The following is a 21,240-nucleotide window of genomic DNA, read 5'->3' as shown; positions in this document are numbered from 1 at the left end:
CTCTATTTTTACTTTTGGCTTGACTGGAAGCTCTCATCACTGTGACCCCTCTGTAAGAAGCCTTGCTGCACATCAATTGCTTTTGGTTCATAATCAGCTCAGTCACTGAAAATATGTTAGAGTATGTAAGAACTGGCCATATGAGATGTTATCATCCATTTAGGATACTGACTTGATGCACACAGAATAGCATTTCTGTACATAGTTTTGTGAAAAATAATGGTTTCCAATTTAACAATGCCACTTCCAGTCATTTAATTTTGATATTGCTACATTCCATCATAAATTTCAACAAGAAGCAGGCATTATTTATGAAGTCCTTAAATTCAAATAATTTTGTTTCAGAATCCATAAAAACAACCAATTTATCATCAATATTCAGCACCCCCCTTTACCCCCACCAACAGTGTGCCCTGACCCTCTCAGAAATGTCGTCAGAACATCAGAACACTGTGACATGTGGAAGTTGTAGTCCACTGTATATCTGACTAATCTAACTTAATCTAACTCTTCAGTCAGATTCTGGCACATATACATTGTCTGGCCTTGGGGACAAGCATATATTTGTTAATCAGATTCATCTAGAAGCCTGTCTTGTGTTTCACTTGTCCCAAACTGACGTGTGCAAATTAGGGCTATATTTCAAAGTCAGCTTAACCTTAGACTGCAGCTAAAGAATCAAAAGACACTTTATCATCTTGTCTACTCAGTACAAAAATATTATTTAGAATATGTGTCTCTAAAAAGTTGTATTACACTAATGTGAATTGCCATTTTTTTTGCTTTTGAAGGTGAAAATAAAAAAACTATCCTCACATCAGGTTAGTGTAATTTTGACCACATGTAATTGTCAAAGTTCAACAAGGACATTGTGAATTAATTTCACGCTACAACACCCAATTAAGGCCAGACTGATCGACTCGCTGATTCAACAATGTACTACTATGGGCTGTTATGCATTGTTGGAGGACAATGTGTGTTGAATTACTCAAATGCTGATCATTGTTAGTTGTCATGTTGTTAGTGGGACAATTCCCCCACCTGAGCACACAGGAACAACAAATGGTAATAGTATCAAATCTCATCCCATCTGATGCTACATCTCCTTCATATCTGAGCCTGTCCCCTAAATATTGTACTGTCCATTCCGAGACCTGTCAAATCTGTGATTCCCCTTGAATGCACATACATTGCTCATGTTCAGACTGAAATGTACCCCGAGAAATGCATTTAGGAAATGATCACACCTGGACTTATCATCTACCGCCTGCATGCATTCGGCCATCTCCTTTTAGACCTCTTAGCTGAGGTATGATCATTTTTGATAATATTCCTGCGATATTTAGTTCATCCATTTGAAGGTGATCTTCTCAGATGGCATCATTGAAGGGGCACTGTGGCCCTCTTTCTTTACGAGTACATGCGCGAGACACAATGCGAACCAAATCAATGTGTAATAGTTTAATACTGTACTGGTGAACGCTCCATCGATCAAAGACGCTTCGAGGCATAATTTAAGAATTCCATAAATAGCTCATGTTATTGCGCAGCGCTCCCCTGGCCACTAAACAAATGGTTTGTCCCTGCACTACTAGGGTGACGTCTTGCGTGAAATACACGCTCTTACGTCACGGTGTACTCAATCAGGAGAAATGAACGTACATCAGCACAATCCTCTCAGCGCTCCTGTAAGTGTCAAATTGAAAAAAACATTTCACGTTTAAATAATCGAATATTATTGAATTAGGTGGCACCAGTGCGTAGTTTATGTTCGAAACAAGGAAAATACGAATTTGAAAAGCTTCATGTCAGTCTCATAAGTGTTGGTTTAGCTAAATGTAGCTAGCTAGCTACAAATGACACTCCGACCACGGCTTGAGGCAGTGCCACTGTGGCTAGTCAACCTGTCTTGTCTCAGGAGTGCTTGCTATTTAGAGCGAATCGGCCACTTATTGTGGCAAAACAAACTGTTAATGGAATAACAGTTAGCCACTTTGTCAGTTATATATCTACGAAAGCACGTCTTCGAAAGTGGGAACTTTTTCTTAAGATATCTAGCTATATGGTTAGTTATGTTTATGTTGTGACATCGTTTAGTTGGCTAGCTAGTTGGCTAACGCTTACTGTCACGAATCGCCGCATTCGTTCCAATGTAACTGGCTGCCTACTTTCATTGGCACTGTGTGGTTGCCGGTAGCATGCTGTCATTTTTAGTTTGCTAGTTTTGTATAAAATAAAGTCGGATAGCCGGCATTTGTTAACGTTATCTAGATGCCGGTCTAATTCGGTAGGTTTGGCCGTTGTCATGTTGGGGAGTAACTTAGCTAGCTAGCTTGTTTTCAAAACATCACATATTATCTTTCTCTGATGAGTGATAACAATCATATTTTTGGATGGGCGGTTCTTATCTTCATAGCATGGTAGGGATAGCTAGCTAATCGACTGTCTCCATTGGAATTTGATGGCATCGCTAGCTAACGTTAGATAACGTCCTGTGGCTTATTTAGCAGCGTTTCAACAAGATGTTATTTAACGTTAGCTATCTAGGTGGCAAGCCGGCAAAATGCAGCAACTAACGTTACCAAGAGTTTTTTAAGTGAAAGTGCAGTCTGTTGATTTTTATTTTGACCAATTAACTATAATGCCGACTAACTTCAGCTAACATTAGCTAGCTAGTAATTCAAAGTATTCGGTAAGTTAGAACAAAATAGCTAACATCTGGCTGTCTAGTTAAAGTTGGCAAACGAATTAGCCAGTCAGCTAATGTCCCGTTAAATTGGCTTGCAAAGTCGCTAGCTAGCTAACTATAGCATGCTACAGTGTTATTCCAAACATCGATGAAAATAACATTCGTGGAAGTAAGATGTGTAAAGTTAGCATACCAAAAACGATTGGCAGCTAGCTAACGATGTCGTTTGCTTAGCTAGTGTTATATCTCTATCCTAGCGCTGGCTAATTTCACTCAGCTAAATGGCCAAGTCACCAACTTGAAGCAGCCCAAAAAGTAAATGACTAGCATGATATTGCAATGGTAAAAGTAATTTCAAGTTAGCTAAATTGCGTTTGTGTATCTGCCAGAATAGCTTGCTCTCTAGTTTCTGTAACAGCTTTGCACACCCCAGTAACGTTAAACGTTTACAGTTAGCTAGCTAGTTATCTAGCTAAGTAACGATGCTCTTATAATTATATGAACGTTATGTGAAACAAACTAGCTTTTACTTGATATAGCTATTATTTGCCCTTTGAATTGCAGAATGTTTTATTTCTTTAATACCGGGGGGAAGAGTGGAAATACCGAAGTCATCGCTGAAATTGGACAACTGTTCTGGCGACAAGTTTTTTTGAGGATTATTGCAGAAATTTTATTCCATTTCCAAAATTTGAAGACCTGCTGTGGGATTAAATGCAGAATTTTTTTCTATTCGCTCTATACCAAGAAGAAAGGAAGTCAACTCTAATGGTTGGAATTGAAGGTATGTATCAAAGGCAGCTACTGTGTTTTTAACTGGATTGGCCACGCTCCCATATTTTCGCGTTTACTGTGTGCATCCAAATTACGGTGGCACACAGGGGTGCCACGTAAACAACAAGCCTGTGATTACTCGGCGGATGCCGGTGGCTGACCCACTTCAGCGAAAGAATGAGCGAAGGTAGTGCCCTGAAGGGGCAGCAAGAAATAGCCATTCATATTTCTCCGTGGGTCAGGCCACACTGATGACGCTGTTCCTACTGGTCTGGCCATTGAGTCATTGCTGCATTCTCGAATTGACTTCATATGAGCTCATATTAAGGCCAAGTGCTGGCCTATTTTGTACCAATAGCTAGATTATGACTTTGAGAACCTCACTTGCCGTTGCGATAACCATGTTGCTGCACTGGCTACATTAGTCAATTAATCATTTGTATTTAATGCAGTTGGCTGCTTTATTTAATTTGTACTGAAAGCAATCATGTTACATATATGGACCGGGTGGGATGTATTACTCCGCTACAGACACTGGCTTGCTGGTATAATCACATTTTAATGGGATCTGGAGCAAGGTTGGTGTCAATTCAGAATCACTCATTCATTTTGAGAAATACTCACTTGCCAGCTTTGAAAGGCATCTGATCACCGGAACAATGCTAATAATACGATTTAAAATGGTACCTTAGATGCCAGATATCAAATGGTCCATTGAGTGGCCATTAGCCCATTATTCATACTGTAGGAATCAGATGTTGGATCGTTGTTTGAATGTAAAAACAACAACGCAAATCTCTACTGGCTTGTAGTGCTCGTCAGAGCCGTTTTGAAGTTGAATATTGCATAGTGGAATAGTGCGTGGAAGAATGATGAAATCAGACGTGGTCTGGTTATTTTGCTTACAGCACTGTTTCCTGTGTAAAAGTTCACCCACTCATGGCCTTGTTTTACATACTGTAAAGTGCAACTTGCGTGCCTTGAAATAATACAGTGTCTTTCTTAATAAAATTCCATATTGGCTTTCCTCCCAGATGATGGTACATGTGATATGTGTTGTTCACTGGGAGATGTGCCATCTCAGACATTGCTCCTGACTTACTGGTGAATATCCCAACCAATGGCAGCTCTTTATGGCGGCTCTTTAGAACAAGCTAGACGGTATATGGTTGCCTTTGAGTTAATCCAGTTCATATCCTGGGGACATGGACGTTATTTACATAGGTGCTGAGAGAGCGACTGTTACTGTTGGATTTATTGGGTGGCCTGAGGGGTCTGCCTGTTAATATCTGAGGGTTGTGTCATTTAGTGCCTGGTCTTCTCAAGAATGTCATAGCTTGGCCAGATTTTTTTTAAAGCATATGACCCACATAGATTTCAACTTGCATTACATTTGATAGCCTCCTTGAGTTTCCTGATTCATGGAGAGGGAGGAAAGTAAACACGGATGGAATTTGAAACAAAAAAAACCTCTTGAGTGACTGAGTGTGTATGTGCCTTGCACACTTCATACAGACAAATCCACTCTGTTCTGTCCAGTTTTCTATTTTTCCTTACACATACGGGATAAAACAACAATACATTGACCTTCCCAAAAAACAATAAACTGTGGTCTTATTGTATGTAGACCAACAACAAGGTGTCGTCATCCGTCAGCAGGGCACAAGAAAGCTACTGTATCAGCAGTCCACCACGTCCACAATTTTACTGAAGCACTTATGAGTGCAAACATTCCAGTAGAAAAACTGGATGACGGCAATTATGTGCATTCTCAATAAGCATGTAATGAATGGAAGGGCCGTTCCCTGTGCAGAACGACGGACGTGTCACAGGCTGCGGATGCACATAAATGAAATGTACAGAAACCGGTTGAGTCAGCTGACAGCATGTCAGCGGGTCTCAGACGAGTCAACAGACTGTTATGGCCCAGACGGTTATGTTTTGCATGATTTGATTTTGTTATTTGTTTTGGACAAGCTACTGTGAGTTGTTAAAAAGGGTTTGAGGTAATGTCAGAATTTAAATTTGCACTACACAGCACTTCTGAGGAATGCAACAATGGGCCATGGTTCAGACCAGATAAAACATTTTCCTGAAATGGGGCACTGCTGTGCTTTACCATTCCCATTACCTCAAATTCTGTTCCAGGTGGACATGTCATGTCCCCAAATACTGCTGTGCCAGTTTAACAAGGGGAGTTGTTGTGTGCTAGGGGTTTAGGGGCACAGCTTGTATGATCATGGAAAATGGCGATGACCTCACTGAATGATCTGTTCATTTGAGAGGAGTGATATACACGAAACATATAATATTATTGAAGAACTGAACAACATTAGCTCAGCAGATGCACTGGCAGTCAAAACGATTATTACAACCCCAAAGCACTCCAGAACAGACCACGTGCGGCGCCTCTAAGCCAGTGCCAAAATTCCTTCAGGCTTTCAGTGTTTTTGACCACACACTCCACTTGGCAAAACTGGCTCGGCACTCTTTTTAAGGATTTGACAGGAACTATTCTTCAGAGTCAATTACAAATTATGTGTACAAGAAAATTGCACTGCAAAGAAACTGGGGACTTCTTTGATAGAGGTGAGAGAATCTTTCCATATATTGTGCGGAAAGAGGATACTGTTAAAAAGGTTACTATAGTTTAATTTAATTTAGCTTACTCTGTTTTCATATAACATATTTGAGGAGTCCAGCATCATACCAACCCACTTACTGTAAGTGGGCCACTCCTATTTGTTATGGGAAGTGGATCCTGGAACTGGCTTAAGACCTCTTTTGACAAACACCTTTAAATGAACAGTATGTCCTTTAACAAGGCTACTCATGCCGTTAGAGACTGCTGTGCATGACAATCCCAGGAGATCAAGTCACTTGGATCACATTTCTTCCCTGTTCTGACATTTGGTCTGAAAAACAGTTGAACCTCTTTACCATGCTGCATGCTTTTATGCAATTAGTTGCTGCCACATGATTGGCTGATGAAGTATTTGCATTAACAAGCTGGTGTACAGGTGTACCTAATAAGGTGGTCACTGAGTCAAATTCTTTTTTTTTGTCTTTATTGTCAGCTAGCTAACACTTTTGTGGGCATACATTTTTGGCAAGTGATATAGCTCCCATTTGAAATATAGAGAACCAGCATTATTTATCCTTATCTTCGGTAACATTTTAATAGAAGGCAGTCATATACCCATGTAATTATATATTATATGGGTATATGAATCACTTATGACATCAAGGTAGTCATAAAACTAGTAAAACATAATTTATATAGCACTTTTCTAAACACAAGGCTCCAAAGTGCTTCACAAAGACCCCACGACTAAGCTTTACTGGTGCAGAAGACTGTGTGTGTTTATACATACACTAATGTTTATACGTACGCTAATATACATCTGTGTTCCATTAAATATAGTTCATATTACAATATGTATTTTCTTTAATGATTAGGCTAATGGGCTAGGTGCCATTGATCTGTCCTACGATTTTGTGTTCCTAGCTTGATATAGCCTAATGGTGAAAACCCATTAGCCAGAAGATTCTCTGTAACCGTTGCTTACGGTAGGCCTCCCTCTATTTGGCTACCACTGCCAGTGTTTAAAGTCTCTGATTGCTGAGCAAAGCAATTCTGCCTTTGGGGCTGTACAGCTGTGTGTTCTGGTAAGCAGGCATTCAGCTGAGGTTTGTCAAACGGCGAAAACACGCTTTCACTGTGAAAGCAAGCCTGGCAGTAATGATGTTGTGTGTCTGCCATATTGTTATTAGAAATGGATATCTCTCTGTTGATTGGCTGTGCCTGGCTAGGGGTGCAATTTCTCTGTCATCCTTGTTCCTGCTACCTAGCAAAAGCTGCCATACTGACACATTATGTGTTTTATGTATAGTCAGGACAATGTTGGACAGCCCTGGATCCTGTCTGGTTCCAGTTCAAATGCTGCTGGTCATGTGCTGGATATAGTTGGTAGTGAAGAAGCTTTGATTGTTTACCTGCTGCACCTTATAAGATTCACCCTAAAAACTGGTGAACTTGATGCAGTTCTGCAGTCTCCGCAGCTCCCCAGCACCAGCGCTTTGAACATGGAACCCACTGTTTCTCTGCGTGTCATTTCAACTGACCTCTTAGCTTGGTTGAGTTAGCCTACACAATCCTCTGGCATATGAGCACTTACAGTGTCTCATGAGAGATCAAGATGTCAAGAGAGAGAGTTACTACTGTACCTGTATGTGTTGGAGCCATTGTCGATTTAGGACACCAGACATGCCACTGCATGCGGAAAAGAGTTTTGTGTTGGATTGTTTTGTGTTGGATTGGTTACAGGCTAATTAAATTTTAATTCCTACAATTCCCCTTTACAATCCTTGGATTTACTTCCTTTAAGCAAAATATCCCCCCACACAGATAGTGGCAACAGAAGGATTTTACGTAGGCCACTCTTAACATGTTTGCCTGTATTAAACAACAAGGCCAGTTTCTCTGGGAAGATTAATAGCTCACTGGGGCTGTTGCTGAGGCAGGTAGTGGTGCAATCCACACACTTTGACACAATAGAGCGGTGGCCCTGCAAGACAGGGCAGCTAAACTAACAAAACTGCTCCAGAACAGGAAGTTTGCAAAAGCGGTAAACCGGACATTATGTGAGCTCCTATGACGTGTTATATTTAGTTAGTTAATTCTAGAGATGGATGAGTCCAAGACCTGCGTGTGTCTGCAGTCTTTCCTCCGGCACACCTGCGCTCTCTCCTGCATCAGCACGTTCACTTCTGCTCTTTCAGGTCACCTTTACACAACACCTGCATTCAGCTCTCTCCTGGGCCCCTGAACCGAAGCCTTCTCCATCTTAACTGCACTAATTCTGCTTTTCTGTGTTTGGTCCTGTACTCCTCGCCATCCTGCGAGATCCATGCACTCCCGTGTCCTTTCCCGAGTAGTTTGCATGGAGTCTCAGTTACATATATTTCCCCATTGATGAATACCACTTTCAGAATTGACTTCAGATGGAATACGTTCTTTAAGTCCATCATTCATTTCTGGAATACTTTTTGCCCTTTGAATGGTTGAATGCTTTTGATGTTCTGCTAAGCAAGGTACTTGATTGTCGCAAATTTCTTTTACCGTTGTTGACTGCCCTCGGAATACTCAGGAGTGTAGCAGAGCCAGGCCAACGCTGCCTCGTGTTGACTTTACTCACATGAGTCTGCTATAGATACAGTGGAACAAAAGAAGTGCCAAACTGCTGGCCTGGCTTTATTTGTCGGGCCAGCTGATGTGAGTGTAATGTACATGGCAGTACTTGCCAGAAGCCCATTGTTATCATGTGGAGTCAGCATGGCGGCTTTGATAGTGCAGCAGTGTTATTGAGTTTAGTGGAATTGTGCAGAATCATCACCGTATGTTTCTGGAACAAACCACTGTGGTATTCTGGATACTCGTTCGTCTTATGAGAAGTAGGTTAGTCAGTTGCCAAACTTGCTGTACAATACTTTAAATGTGGATGACCTGGAAACCTGTTGTGTGAAGTTAACTGATTCCAAACGTAGAGACCATGCAAAAGTTATTTTTCAAAAACTTTCTCCTGACCTCAATATGAGCCTCACTAAATATAAGACCCTCATATGACATAAGGTCCATTTTGAGTCCATTCCGATAGAGTTGGAGTATGTGCTATCATCGCTCATTCTCAGCTCAGAGGCAAGTGCTCATCACAACACCGTGGAATGGGACTTACTCTGACATGTCTCAAGAGCAGCTCAGGACACCATTGTGGCAGATGAAACCAATGCCATTTTAATGACAGCCTACATATGCTTAAACTGCAGTCTTGCCAAGTACTTGTCAAAACTCTATAGTCACTATAGTCATGATTGAGCATATCCCATTTTATCCATGGGTACAGCAGTTGTGAAACAGTTGTGCAATTTCATAAATGTTCCTGTAATTGTGTGACCATGTTGTCTGTCTTACAGTAAGTGTTTTTGCCAAGGAAGGAAATGACAAGCTCCAGGTTATTTGAGCACTAAGAGGAGAACAGCACTGTTTCAACAAATGAGATTTCCTTGAAGGAAATGAATACATTTTTCTGAATATGGGCCTTTACAACATTGAGAGATGAAAGATTCTTCATGTGTTCAGTTTTGGTGTATGTCATACCTGTATGATGCATTATGCATGTAATGCTTTTTGAAGACCTGTATACTATACACCCTGGCACCCTGGATCAGCAAGCTTTGGAAACTCCGTACATTTTTTGCATTTTTATTATTGTAGAAGATGCTCCACTGGAGACAGGATTGACTTGTTTTTCATGAATCCTTTTTATGTGCAGTCGTGGGCTTTAGATTTAAACATGCATAATGTCGGCTGTAAATTAAGGTCAAGACCGCTCAGTAATCCAGCACGTTGAAATTGGTTTCAAATCAGTGTCCCTTTAATAAGGCGCAAATAATTCCTGTGATTATGAGCCAGTTTAATTTGTATTTTTTCTTGTCAGATGTCTTTACTGTTCTGTGATGAGTCCACTCATGCAATACTGCAACACATCTTCACACACCACTGCAAGTCATTGAGTTTTCCCTTTTGTCATTCCTGTTTGTATTCTGATTTGGTTCATAATTCTGCTGCCATTATCTCAGTTTGCTGTTATGCCTTATGAAAGACTCACCCATCAGTGCACATTGTGCACGTGCGGTCAAAGTAAGTTTGAAAAGAGAAAGAGAGAGAGGCATTCACTAATTAACCCCAAATAGCACCTTGATATTCACTGTTTTAAATAATAATTAATTGTGGCCAATATTGCTCATTTAGCCAATATTGTTAGAAAAGAGTGTGTATGCTGTGCTGCGAAATGGTGTCTACTGAATTAGCGGTTGTCAACTTGCAGTGTTACAGTGGCAAATCGTCTTCAGCCATTAGCTTTCACCATGTTGCCAATAAACACGGCCCAGAAAACGTTCTAACCGTGTCTGACCCAAATAGCTCGCATTGCAGCCGTTCTTCACATAGTCAACCAGGTCTTGGGTATCCATACAGTCATTTGCTCTATTGTTGTATGGTGGGTGTTGCAACAAGTGAAATGTTAATACTTGGGCCTAAGTACTTGCATGCTATGTGTTCATGTCAGGCATGATCCTTGGAGAACTGGGTGTGTACTGTCTGTCTGATTTGTTCCAGGACTGATGCAATGGAAACATGTTGAGGTGACTGCAGGGTGACTCAGTGTGTAACCGTGAGATCAAAAAAAGTTCTCAAATTCTATTAGATGGCGTAAGCCATTATGAAGGATGGTCACATGACCAAAACCACAGGAAATGACTCATCAGGTTTCAGGGGGTTAAGTGTCTTGCCCTGCAATGGCAGTGGATGATTTCCTGAATCTGGACACACTGCAAAGTCACCCTGCCATGCAACTGTTGTGTCTTTAATCTGCCAATTAGCAGTATGCCTGCTAATTGGTTGGGCCATCTCATATGTTTGTAATCTGAGGAGGGGATTGGCTCTGTTTTGTCACCTTTGTGGGGAGAGAGAACAGTTGGCCTTCAAGGACAGCAGGGTGATTCCAGACTGACAAGTCTTGGTATACTGGCTCTAATGGCAACAGTACACCAGAAAACCTTGCTTACAAAATATTAGTAATATTTTACTTAGGAAAGGGATGTAAGCATGCTGTGGGCAAGCATAAATGTAGTTTCTTACAAGTATGACTGAGTGTAACATGCATATATGTGTGATTAACATAGAGCTGAACAATGAGCTTTAAAAGTAACACTACCTTATACACGCTACCTACACACAGGTCATTTAACAGGTCATTTCTTCGAGACATACTTGGACCCATACCAGGACCAGTGCTCTCGGCTCATTTGTGCGCCTTTTCCCATGCCTCCCTGTAATAAATAATGTGTTGTTAATTTTACAAACATATTTTCCCAAAATGAGCAGACAGTATGCCCTCTTTCTGCATTTCTTGAAACATTTTACAGGTGGAATGCACAGGGGGTTTGAGACAGAGAGGGGATCACTGTACAGACAGTGGGGAATCGAACCCTTCCCCTTATGGGGAAATTCCTACATGGGTTGAGAATTGGCTGTCCAACGGACTGCACCTTACATCTGGCCATAATAATTTATTTTGTAAATAGAGTCCATTTTAAATGCTGGTTTGCTAAAAGAGACAGTGAGGTCATTTGAGAACTCCTGTTCTTTGTGTTGTGAAGTCGTGCAAGGAATGACTCTCCCAACTGTGTGAGTGCACCATCCTTAATGTCTATTTGCATTTCCTTTAGCTCAGAGGTGTGCATTGAATCTGTGTGAGTGCACCATCCTTAATGTCTATTTGCATTACCTTTAGCTCAGAGGTGTGCATTAAATCTGTTCTTTATACTGCCACTCGGTCATCACAGGATGTTAAATCAGCATGTCTGAATTGCGTTTGTAATATGATGAGTGAGCAGTTACTGGCAGTGAATCATTGGTGGGGAACGTGGGCCTCCGCAGTACTGAGTGGTTTCTTGGGTGCACTGACAGTGAAAGGGTGAAATGGTGAATCACCATTAAGCTGGATGGATGATCTGAACGGTCTGTTGCGCCATCGATTTGCAGCGCAGCCTGAACAAATGGAAAGTTTGGCGACACGCTGTACGCGTGAAGCATTTGTTCTGCATGAGCTTGTGACGGCGTCTTGTATGAAAACAGAACTGCGGTTGTCTTGTGCTCCTGGTAACACACTCCGTGTTCAGTCACCTTGCTGTCAGTCGCCTGGCTGTTCCACGGCTGCTGATGATGTGGAAGCCGTTAGCTGTAAGATCACTGGATAGAGTCTGTCACATAGCAGCTTACAGAAGGTAGTCCAACTGAAATTCAGGCTTTCGTTGTATTTGTAGTACATCACTGCTGTTGTCTCCATTCTTAAATACAATATCACCGGACTTTTACACTTACATTTGTGCGCACGACTAACATTATTTAATTTGAATGATGGGATATTTGTTTTCTTGATCTCAGTGAACGATACATTTTCTGTTGTTTTTGGTTCCCTAAATGATTGCATATTTGTCACTGATTATTTGGCTATAATGCAGAAGGCCAGCGCGGTGAGCTGTGTGTCCATGGCTGTTGAGTGTGCTGTGATTAATTTGTCCTCCTTTCTCTCTGCAGGTGACCCTGGACACTAAGTCAGGCCGGACTGAGCAGGCCTTATGGTAGGTGTGGGTTTCTGTCACTTGTTCTCAAAATCATTATGGGATGTTTCTTAGCTGGCCACCTAGCACATGCTTAAAGTTCAGCCAGAGCGCACCCGTTACAGCACAAGTGTGCAAAAGGAAAGTGGAAAACACTGCACATACCTACTATAAGTGTCAAATTCATCCATATTGCAGAGGTGACATTCAAAAAGCTGCACACTAGTGTCTGCATATGTCTCAGGATCTTGTCTAAAATGTTTGTAAACGTAAAGGCATGTTTGCTGAACATCACAGTGATGCTATTGTACCTGCTCTGCTCCTGTTTTAGAAGAAAATGAAAAGGCGGCATGGTTTGCAGCAAGGAGAGGGATTAATGTCTATAACGCTCTATACAGTCCACTGTAAGGAATCTATGATGTCAGTATCAGACCCCAGTATCAGACCCTAGGCGCTAACACATTTTCTTCAGAAAGGTGTTTCTTTAATGACACAAACATAAAAATTGACTTGCAAAATACACTGATTTTTTTCCTGAAAGGTGATCATCATCTTGGATAATCTGTTTTCCATTCAATTTTCTGATGGAACATGTTGAAATAACTCAGGCCTCTATTTTTAGAATGGAAAAAATCCCCTCTAGCGCGTATCACTAAAATGATGATGACGGTGATTGTTATTGTCATAGTGGTAAGCTTCACTGTATGACATTATGAACTGAATGCAGCATAATGATGTATGTTTTCTCAAAGAACAAAGCCGAAATGAAATGAAATCTGTAATTATTTGGCAGAATGACTTCAAAGATAATTGTATCCTACTAACATTGTAATGGATACTCTCACATTTGAGTAGCTATTGAGAATCAGGGCAAAGATAACCAATCAAGAGAGAAAAGGGTACTTGATTCAACTGCTTGTGCTTGTTTAAAGGAGGTCCCCACTCACCGTTTTTGTTTAAGATTAATCGGAAAGATCATTTTAGGTAAAGCGTTGACTGAGGATCTTCTCTGAATGCGGGTATATAAAAAGAATTATGGTGCTTTTTGTGATTTTTTTTTATCGTGGTGCTATTATGACATCAAATGCCATTCATTGTATTTATGATCCAGCTTTATGATTCATTAAGGGGTTTGATTATTATTTAAATTTGTTTTAATTCCATAATGATTTCTGATGTGATTTAAAGGGCACTAAAAGCCAGGCAACCCTGTAAAATTGGGGAACTTTTGTAACTTGTGCTATTAAAGGGAGAACCTTGCAGTGAACCTATGGATGACTCTCTTGGACTCCAGGGGTTAGGTTTTCTCAAAAGTGGAAGTATTTGTTCTGAGGCACATCAGAAATTGTTTCCTAGAGACCATTCTTTTGTTTCATCTTCATGTCCATCCATGGTGCAGAATGTCTTTTAGAGCATTTAATCCCACAGAGATTGTGCTAATTGTGTTTGTGCATGTGGTCGTACAAGAAGGCATGGTGATTTTATATACCCAGAATTCTCTCCACAATTTGCAAAGCTTTAACAAAGATTTAATTGAATTTTCCCTATGTAAAGCAAGTCACACTGACAGCTCCATATCTTAAGATTCACTTTGGAGCTGCCCAAAATTACTTTGTCAAGGGGTGAGTCATCAAACCTTCTTGTCTGACAGCTAAATCAAAATGATTTGTGCCCCATTGCTGCTGTTGTCCCTCATTTGTTTTTGCATGTCATAATTCCTTTTATTTCCTCTTGTGGTAGATGAGCATGGCTGTGAGCCAGTCCGCAGATGCATGTACGCTCACAAGCTTGAACTGAGTGCCGCAGCAGGGCTTTGAAGGTGTAGCTAGAACACCCCCTCCCCCCAAACCCCCACCCCCACGGCCTCTCTATGGGACTGCTGCCTGAGGCGTGCTGTGTTGCCCCCTGATGGATCACAGCGGTACTGAACAAAACGATGAGGAGCTGGACCCGGGAGACCCAGCGGCGGCAGAGCCCGAGAGCGGCCTGTCGAAAATCACCCACAATGCCCTGGAGAACATAGGCGTGCTGGGGCAGGGCCTGAAGCAGCTCTTCCACCACCAGCGGAGACGCTCCTCCGTGTCGCCGCACGGCGCAGGCTCCTCCCCCTCCTCCACGGGCAGCCCCGCCCCCGAGCCCCCGGAGGCGGGGCCGGAGGCGGGGGACGGCCCCCCGGCCCCCTCTGACACTGACGCCCCCGCTTCCGCCCACCCCACAGCTCTGAACCGCGTGCTGCAGCAGATCCGGGGCGCCCCCATGATGAAGCGAGGGACCAGCCTCCAGAGCCGCCGCAGCAGCAAGGCTGCCGGGGACCCCCCCAAGGGCAGCCCCCAGATCCAGCGCCGCGGCACCCAGGAGGCTCTGGTGCAGGCGGGCCGCCCCCGCTCCTCCTCCACCACCGACACCCCCAGCAGCCCCGCCCTGGCCGAGGCGCTGCTGGCCTCCGGATACGCCTCCACCGAGGAGCCCGAGAGGGTGAGTACCGCCTCCTGTGGAGACCCTGCCAGGTTTTAAAGCAAGCAGCCCCACCCAGACACGACTAGTCAGACGTCATGTAATTCTGCAGCTCTTTCAGCTGTCTGCAATGCTAATTATCTCCATAAGTCTGGACGGTTATACTTTCCCCCAAAAAGCAGTCAGTTTTCAGACACACAGTGGCTCAGACACACAGTGGCCCACAGCTGGGGCTGCTGGGTAAAAACCTGGCAGTGGTGTTGCTAACGTGCTGCCACAGGACACGCCCACACGCCCGTGCGTTTGTGTGCTTCTCTGAGGTGGCGCCCCGTGATTGGGGCAGGAGGGTGATGGGATGGGGTAGGCTCTGTGTTCGGTCTTTACAGGCTTATTCTGCTCGCGGTGATGCAGCAGGCTTTACGCTGCCAATGGAACACAGGAGCTTAAGCAGCCTTTCTGAAGCATGTCAGTGTGTTCGTTGTGAAGGGGTACCTGCCAGTGTGCTGGCAAGAAGGGAAACTAACTGCCTTTAGCATTTCATCACTTTCTGTTGTTGTCCTCACTGAAATGAAACGGATGGGATGGATCCAGCTGCTTGGTAATGGCTGCGCGGGGCCTGCACTCCGGTGCTTTGACTCCATTAACCTGCTCCCTGTGGGAAGGATGGTTTATGGTGTCAGAACTGGGGTCGCTCATAAGGAAGGTGGTGGGGTGAGGCCTCTGTGTTGGGCACGCTTCCAGCCCGTGTGTGGGAGCTCAGGAGATCAGCAGGGCTCGCGGGCTGACCGCTCCTTACCGGGAGAAGGCACACCTGTCACCTGCCACCTGCCTGGGCCTGTGACCTGCTAGCATCAGGATGGGCCCGTGCGCATCGTGTGATCACTCAGAAGCTGCCTTACTGCTGTGATTACAGCACATCGCTCACAAACCCTTTTGATGTGATGAATGACAAATTCACGTTTTCACTTTTCTCAGTGACGCACAGTGCGTCTGTTTTAAAACATTTTGCCCGGTGCTGCCGTTATTTAACGTTTTTAGTTGCCGTCTTGCTGCCATAGAGACAGTAGAACCCTACCCACAAGCCTGTTGAAATATAAATGGCAGATGTTGTGCGACACCTTTTATTTTATCGAAAGGGTCATGCGACAAAGTATAAATCAGGCCTCACACTCAGCCTTCATGTGATTAAGTCATGTGTGTGTGACTGTGATACTGCAGTACTGAATGTGTAGGATGGCTTCAGTGAGTGTGAGTATGAGTGAGAAACACCTGTCCTTCCTTCTCCTGTGGCTGTGCCCACCCCCCTCCCTACTCCTCCCTAAAGCTGTCAGATTATCCGCCTGCCTGCAGGTGGATTAAACCTGACCCAGACTCCAGGTGTGATCCAGGCTGCCTGTGTGCCAATCCAACTGCCAGCTCGATGGCACCTGGTGGCCAAAAAGGGCACACTGGCACTGCAGCTTTTCCACTACTGCTGCCAGTATGCAGGGCTGATTCCTGGGACCAGTGATTGACACATTCATCCCAGTCAGCAGTAACTGGGACATATCAGCTGTGTTTATGCAGGAGCGCTCCTGGTTCTATTGCTTCTGTAAGACTGCAGTGGGTGACACTCCATTGCTGTCCTTGTGCGGAGATGACCCTTCTGTCCTTCTCCTCAGCCTGTTGGTCTGCCGGCTGAAGTAGGCCAGCATGCCCCCCCCCCTTCACCCTGGCAACCAGCTGACCTCATTCATCTATTCAGATTCAGGCTGAACCGCTCTATGCGCCTGAAGCATTTAGAATCTGCCACTTATAAATAAAGAAATATATAAAAATCAATTTCATAGCATCTGAACAGGGCAAAAACTCTGCTTTAAAAACCTATGCTTTAAAATCGGTTGGCGTAAGCATTAGGCCTACTGCAAGCTTATAGCCAGTCGTCCTGCCGTAGTTTGGGTTGGGCTCAGCTCTATGTGTTTGCATTGTATTGTACCTGTTTATAAGTTGACTGACTACTGGGGTGAGCTACCCTGGGATTTCCCATCAGTACAGATGATGTCATTCCCTGTATTTGGGGCCAAAAGGACTTTAGCTGTGCCAGTGCAGTGGTATCCACAGTCGTGGCCTTCCTGTTCTCTTTCAGGCTTTTTAAATTGGTGGTAAATGGATTAATCTGAGAGGAAAGGGTTGGCAGAACCTCGGCCTGGGAAATTTTCGCTCACTGTGTGGTCCCGGTTCCTCACACGAGTGAGCGAGCACACTGACAAACGCGCACACTCGCCCACACACACTCAGGGTACCGTGCATAAGTCCAGTTTATACATGAATGCGGCAGAACACACTGTGCTCTGAACCCCCCACTCCATATTAATGTGATTATCACGAACGGCTGACTTGATGTAAGAGTAATTTAAGATGACCTTCTGATCTGAGGCGGAATGGAAAGCACCTCGGCCCGGTTGAAGCACGACCAAATGCTGCGGTGGTTCTGGAAACAGGTCCATTGTGTTTGCTACAGTGAAATATCAACACGATCATGTCTCCTCGTGGATAATCCCTGTGTGTGGGCAGAGGCGGTTATGCCACGGTTCACTGGGCCCTAAAGCGTTGTTGTAAAGGCTGATGTGTTGTTTCAGCCGGAGCACGCTCCATTAAATCCTTGACAGTGGTGTGGCTAACTTCAGCTCGCTCTGAGGAGATGGGATCTGTCTGCTGTCAGAGGTCAAGGAACTTGATATCCAATGGGCTCACCCAGCCAAGACGCGGTGCGGGGGTGGGGTTAGCGTGTCTGAGTGGGCTGCGTAGATCCCACGTATTTGTGCGGTGCTGTTCATATCGGACTGAACCACAAAAAAAACATTCTCTCTTTGCTCATTGAGGTCAGAGAAAGGAGAACAACACAACGCAGTGTAGCTCAACATGGCTAACGCAGTGTAGCTCAACATGGCTAACGCAGTGTAGCTCAACATGGCTAACGCAGTGTAGCTCAACATGGCTAACACAGTGTAGCTTAGTGTAGCTCAACATGGCAAATGCAGTGTAGCTTAACATGGCTAACGTAGTGGAGCTCAGTGTAGCTTATGCATTGTAGCTCAACATGGCTAACGCAGTGTAGCTCATGCAGTGTAGCTCAATATAGCTCACGCAGTGTAGCTCAGCGTAGCTCAACATGGCTAACGCAGTGTAGCTTAACATGGCTAACGTAGTGGAACTCAGTGTAGCGTAGCTCAACATGGCTAACGCAGTGTAGCTTACGCAGTTTAGCTCAGTGTAGCTCACGCAGTGTAGCTCAGTGTAGCTCACGCAGTGTAGCTCAGTGAAGCTCAACATGGCTAATGGCTAACGCAGTGTAGCTCAGTGTAGCACAACATGGCTAATGCAGTGTAGCTCAGTGAAGCTCAACATGGCTAACGCAGTGTAGCTCAGTGTAGCTTGCTCAGCTCAGTGTGCGCTGGCTCTTCCAGGCCCGGCTCCTCCAGGCAGGGAGCAGCCTGTGTCAGGCGCCACCGTCTCCCCCTGCCCCACGCTCACTGTGCCCATTCAGCAGCGGCTCGCCCAGGCCCTGGAGCGACGCCCCAGAGAAGAGCTCCTTTGTTTCCCGCCGACCTTGAGCCACCGAGGGGGAGGCTCTGCCATGTTTACACCTCCCGTGGGACGCGCAGTTTGGGGGCATGCAGCGATAAAACTTTCAAATATTGTGTCTTTTCATATAGATTGAGTTGCTGTGGAAGTATATTCAACAGTGGATTGAAACATTCTGCTACTATTTAATGTTGTTAAATCAATTTCTGTTTCATTGACTTCAAGATACATGGGATCAACTCTTTTTGCTACATGTTCAATGTTATGTGTCGGAGGAGGGAGTCAAAGGGCCGGCTTTCATACCCAACCCTCTAAAGAGCCTCATGTTTCACAGAGGCCCCTGAGGAAGGTCGAAAGGTCCCGTTTGGAAAAAACGGGGACTCCCAGTTGGAGACCTAGCCGTAATGTGAACCGGGCCATCTGAAGGCTAGAGCGCTGGATACACTACATGATTATATTTTTAGACTCATGTTGGGTACATTCAAAGGGTGAAGACGGTACTTGCTGCTTAAGTAGTCTAGCTGCAGTGTAACAATGGTGTGATTGTCTTGGAAGTTCAATCCGTTGGCACGTTGTTGCATTGATATATCATGATTTTTTTCTCGTAGCCCATAATGCATTTCGTGAGGCTGACTCCAGCAGACAGCAGGTGTCTGATCAACCAGAGGAGTCCATATTGGAAACTATTACATCTTTCACGTGTCCTGTTCAGTTATATATTGAGTTTAGATTGCCATTCATCAATATCCAAATGCCTGGATTTTCATATCCCTAGTTCTACCTGCTACTATATGATTGAATAGTCATCCTTAACATTTCCCCCTCTTTTAATCAAATACATTTGTAACTGTTATTCACATTTGCATGCAGACCTATTTTAGCGATATGTATAGATGCTGATATCCAGGGACACTGTACAGCATGTCCATATTCAAATGCTGCAGGCCACATGGCATATTCTGACACATTTGTACAAGCAGTGAGAGGTTATGAACTATGTTGCTAGTTGTGTAATATGACATGCAACATGATATCTAGCCTTATATAATGTGTATGTAGGCTGTGACCCCTCTTCTCCCTCTATAATGGCCATACAGTAATATCATTAGTTTCCAATAAAATGCATTTTTAGTGTGCATGCACATACTACAGCAACGCACACAATCATTAGCTTAAAGTATGTTGCTTTTCTCCCATTTCTTTGCATAATGCATAATACAAAAAACGAGCATGGTGAACAGATATGATTTCAGTTGCAGGGTAGCAAGTGGCATTTACATGATTTACTTGGCTGGCCAGGACATTTATAGAAGAGAACATTTGCCATGACACTCTTCCAGCAAAGCATCCCACCTTCTGACTTCATAACGTTTCATCGCAGAAGCTTTTGTCTCATGACTTGGTTTGGTTTGAAAGTGGGGTAAGGTTTTATATCATAGTCAAAGTCGCATGCCGGTATCTCCATCCATTCACAGTACTGCACAATGTCATAGCAACATTGCGGCAAATCAAGTCACATAATCACAACTCTCATCACTTCAAAGGGTCTGATGATTGTCATTCTTTTACAGGTCAGCTCGCACACATTCCTTTCAGTAAGCGCACCTGCAGTTCTGGGCTCTGAACGCTGTTGTCTGCAGCTTCCGCAGTACTGTTTCCCTCTGTTTTAATGAGCTCCTGATTAACATTTCTATGTGAATTATTTTAATTATATGCAGTGTGAGAACTTGCTTTCTTTTTCTGTTCCAGATTTCTTGTTTAAGCGAAATTCCTTCACAGTTGCATTATATGTACGGTGGACCCTGATGCTAGCCAGTATTGTGGTGATTAATTGGCTCTGCCCAATGAATCAAGCTTGAGTCAGGATACTGAGCAGGGCTTGACATGACATCCCTATGACTAATGAGACCAGTTTAAAACTTAGTGTGGTCTCACAGCTCATCCAGGACCAGGGTTGAGAAACCGTGGCCTAGCTGTTCTGCTGCAGCTTTTAGTAAACAGGTGGTGGTTTTAACTGAGGTTCCTATATTTCTATACCTGATATACACTCAGTGAGCACTTTATTAGGTAGACCTGTATGCTGAGCTTTTTAACGCAAGTATTGAATCAGCCAATCATGTGGCAAAACAAAGCAATCCAGTCAGCTGCAGCTCTGCGGGCAAAAACGCATTGTTAATGAGAGAGGTCTGGACGAAGCTGACAGGAAGGTGACAATAATGCAAATAACCGCACAGTCTAACAAATAAATACCTAATAAAGTGCTTACTGAGTGTAAATATTCCAGTGTAAATCCTCTTAAACTACCTGTCATTTATTTTGATTTGATTTTGGAAGGAGGAATTGTTTTATTTATTTTTTTTTATAAATCAGGCCATTTCCCTCTATTTTCCTTCTTCAATGTTATTTTTTCCTTGTATCACCAGTAGAGAGGGGGTGTTTTATATTTTATTATAAAATGCTTAAGCAATGTTGTATAGCTAATTATGCTAATAAAGCATATCCTTGAATTCTATTCAGGACAGGTAATGGGGCTTAGTCGTTCACATTTTTTGGTTATTCTGCCTATTACAGGTAAT

The 21,240-nt window shown here is 43.6% G+C and overlaps 1 protein-coding gene across 3 annotated transcripts in view; it reads left to right on the top strand.

The window, feature by feature from the left end:
- Nucleotides 1–1,631: 1,631 nt before the first annotated feature.
- Nucleotides 1,632–21,240, top strand: part of tmcc1a (transmembrane and coiled-coil domain family 1a) — a 65,557-nt gene continuing 45,948 nt past the window's right edge. Inside the window, exons 1-4 of one of the 3 annotated variants that reach the window (XM_061257398.1) lie at nucleotides 1,632–1,688; nucleotides 3,254–3,473; nucleotides 12,624–12,667; nucleotides 14,865–15,121. In XM_061257398.1, coding sequence (XP_061113382.1) covers nucleotides 14,903–15,121 — 219 coding nt within the window. In that variant the 5' untranslated portion in view covers nucleotides 1,632–1,688; nucleotides 3,254–3,473; nucleotides 12,624–12,667; nucleotides 14,865–14,902. Of the gene's footprint in view, nucleotides 1,689–2,596; nucleotides 2,693–3,253; nucleotides 3,474–12,623; nucleotides 12,668–14,864; nucleotides 15,122–21,240 lie in introns of those variants that run through there. The other 2 variants (XM_061257399.1, XM_061257400.1) reach the window with 2 other exon arrangements.

This window comes from Conger conger, chromosome 10 (assembly GCF_963514075.1).
Source record: "Conger conger chromosome 10, fConCon1.1, whole genome shotgun sequence".
Classification (NCBI taxonomy): domain Eukaryota; kingdom Metazoa; phylum Chordata; class Actinopteri; order Anguilliformes; family Congridae; genus Conger; species Conger conger.
The sequence above is the reverse complement of the archived record's forward strand: the minus strand, read 5'-3'. Positions and strand labels throughout refer to the sequence as shown.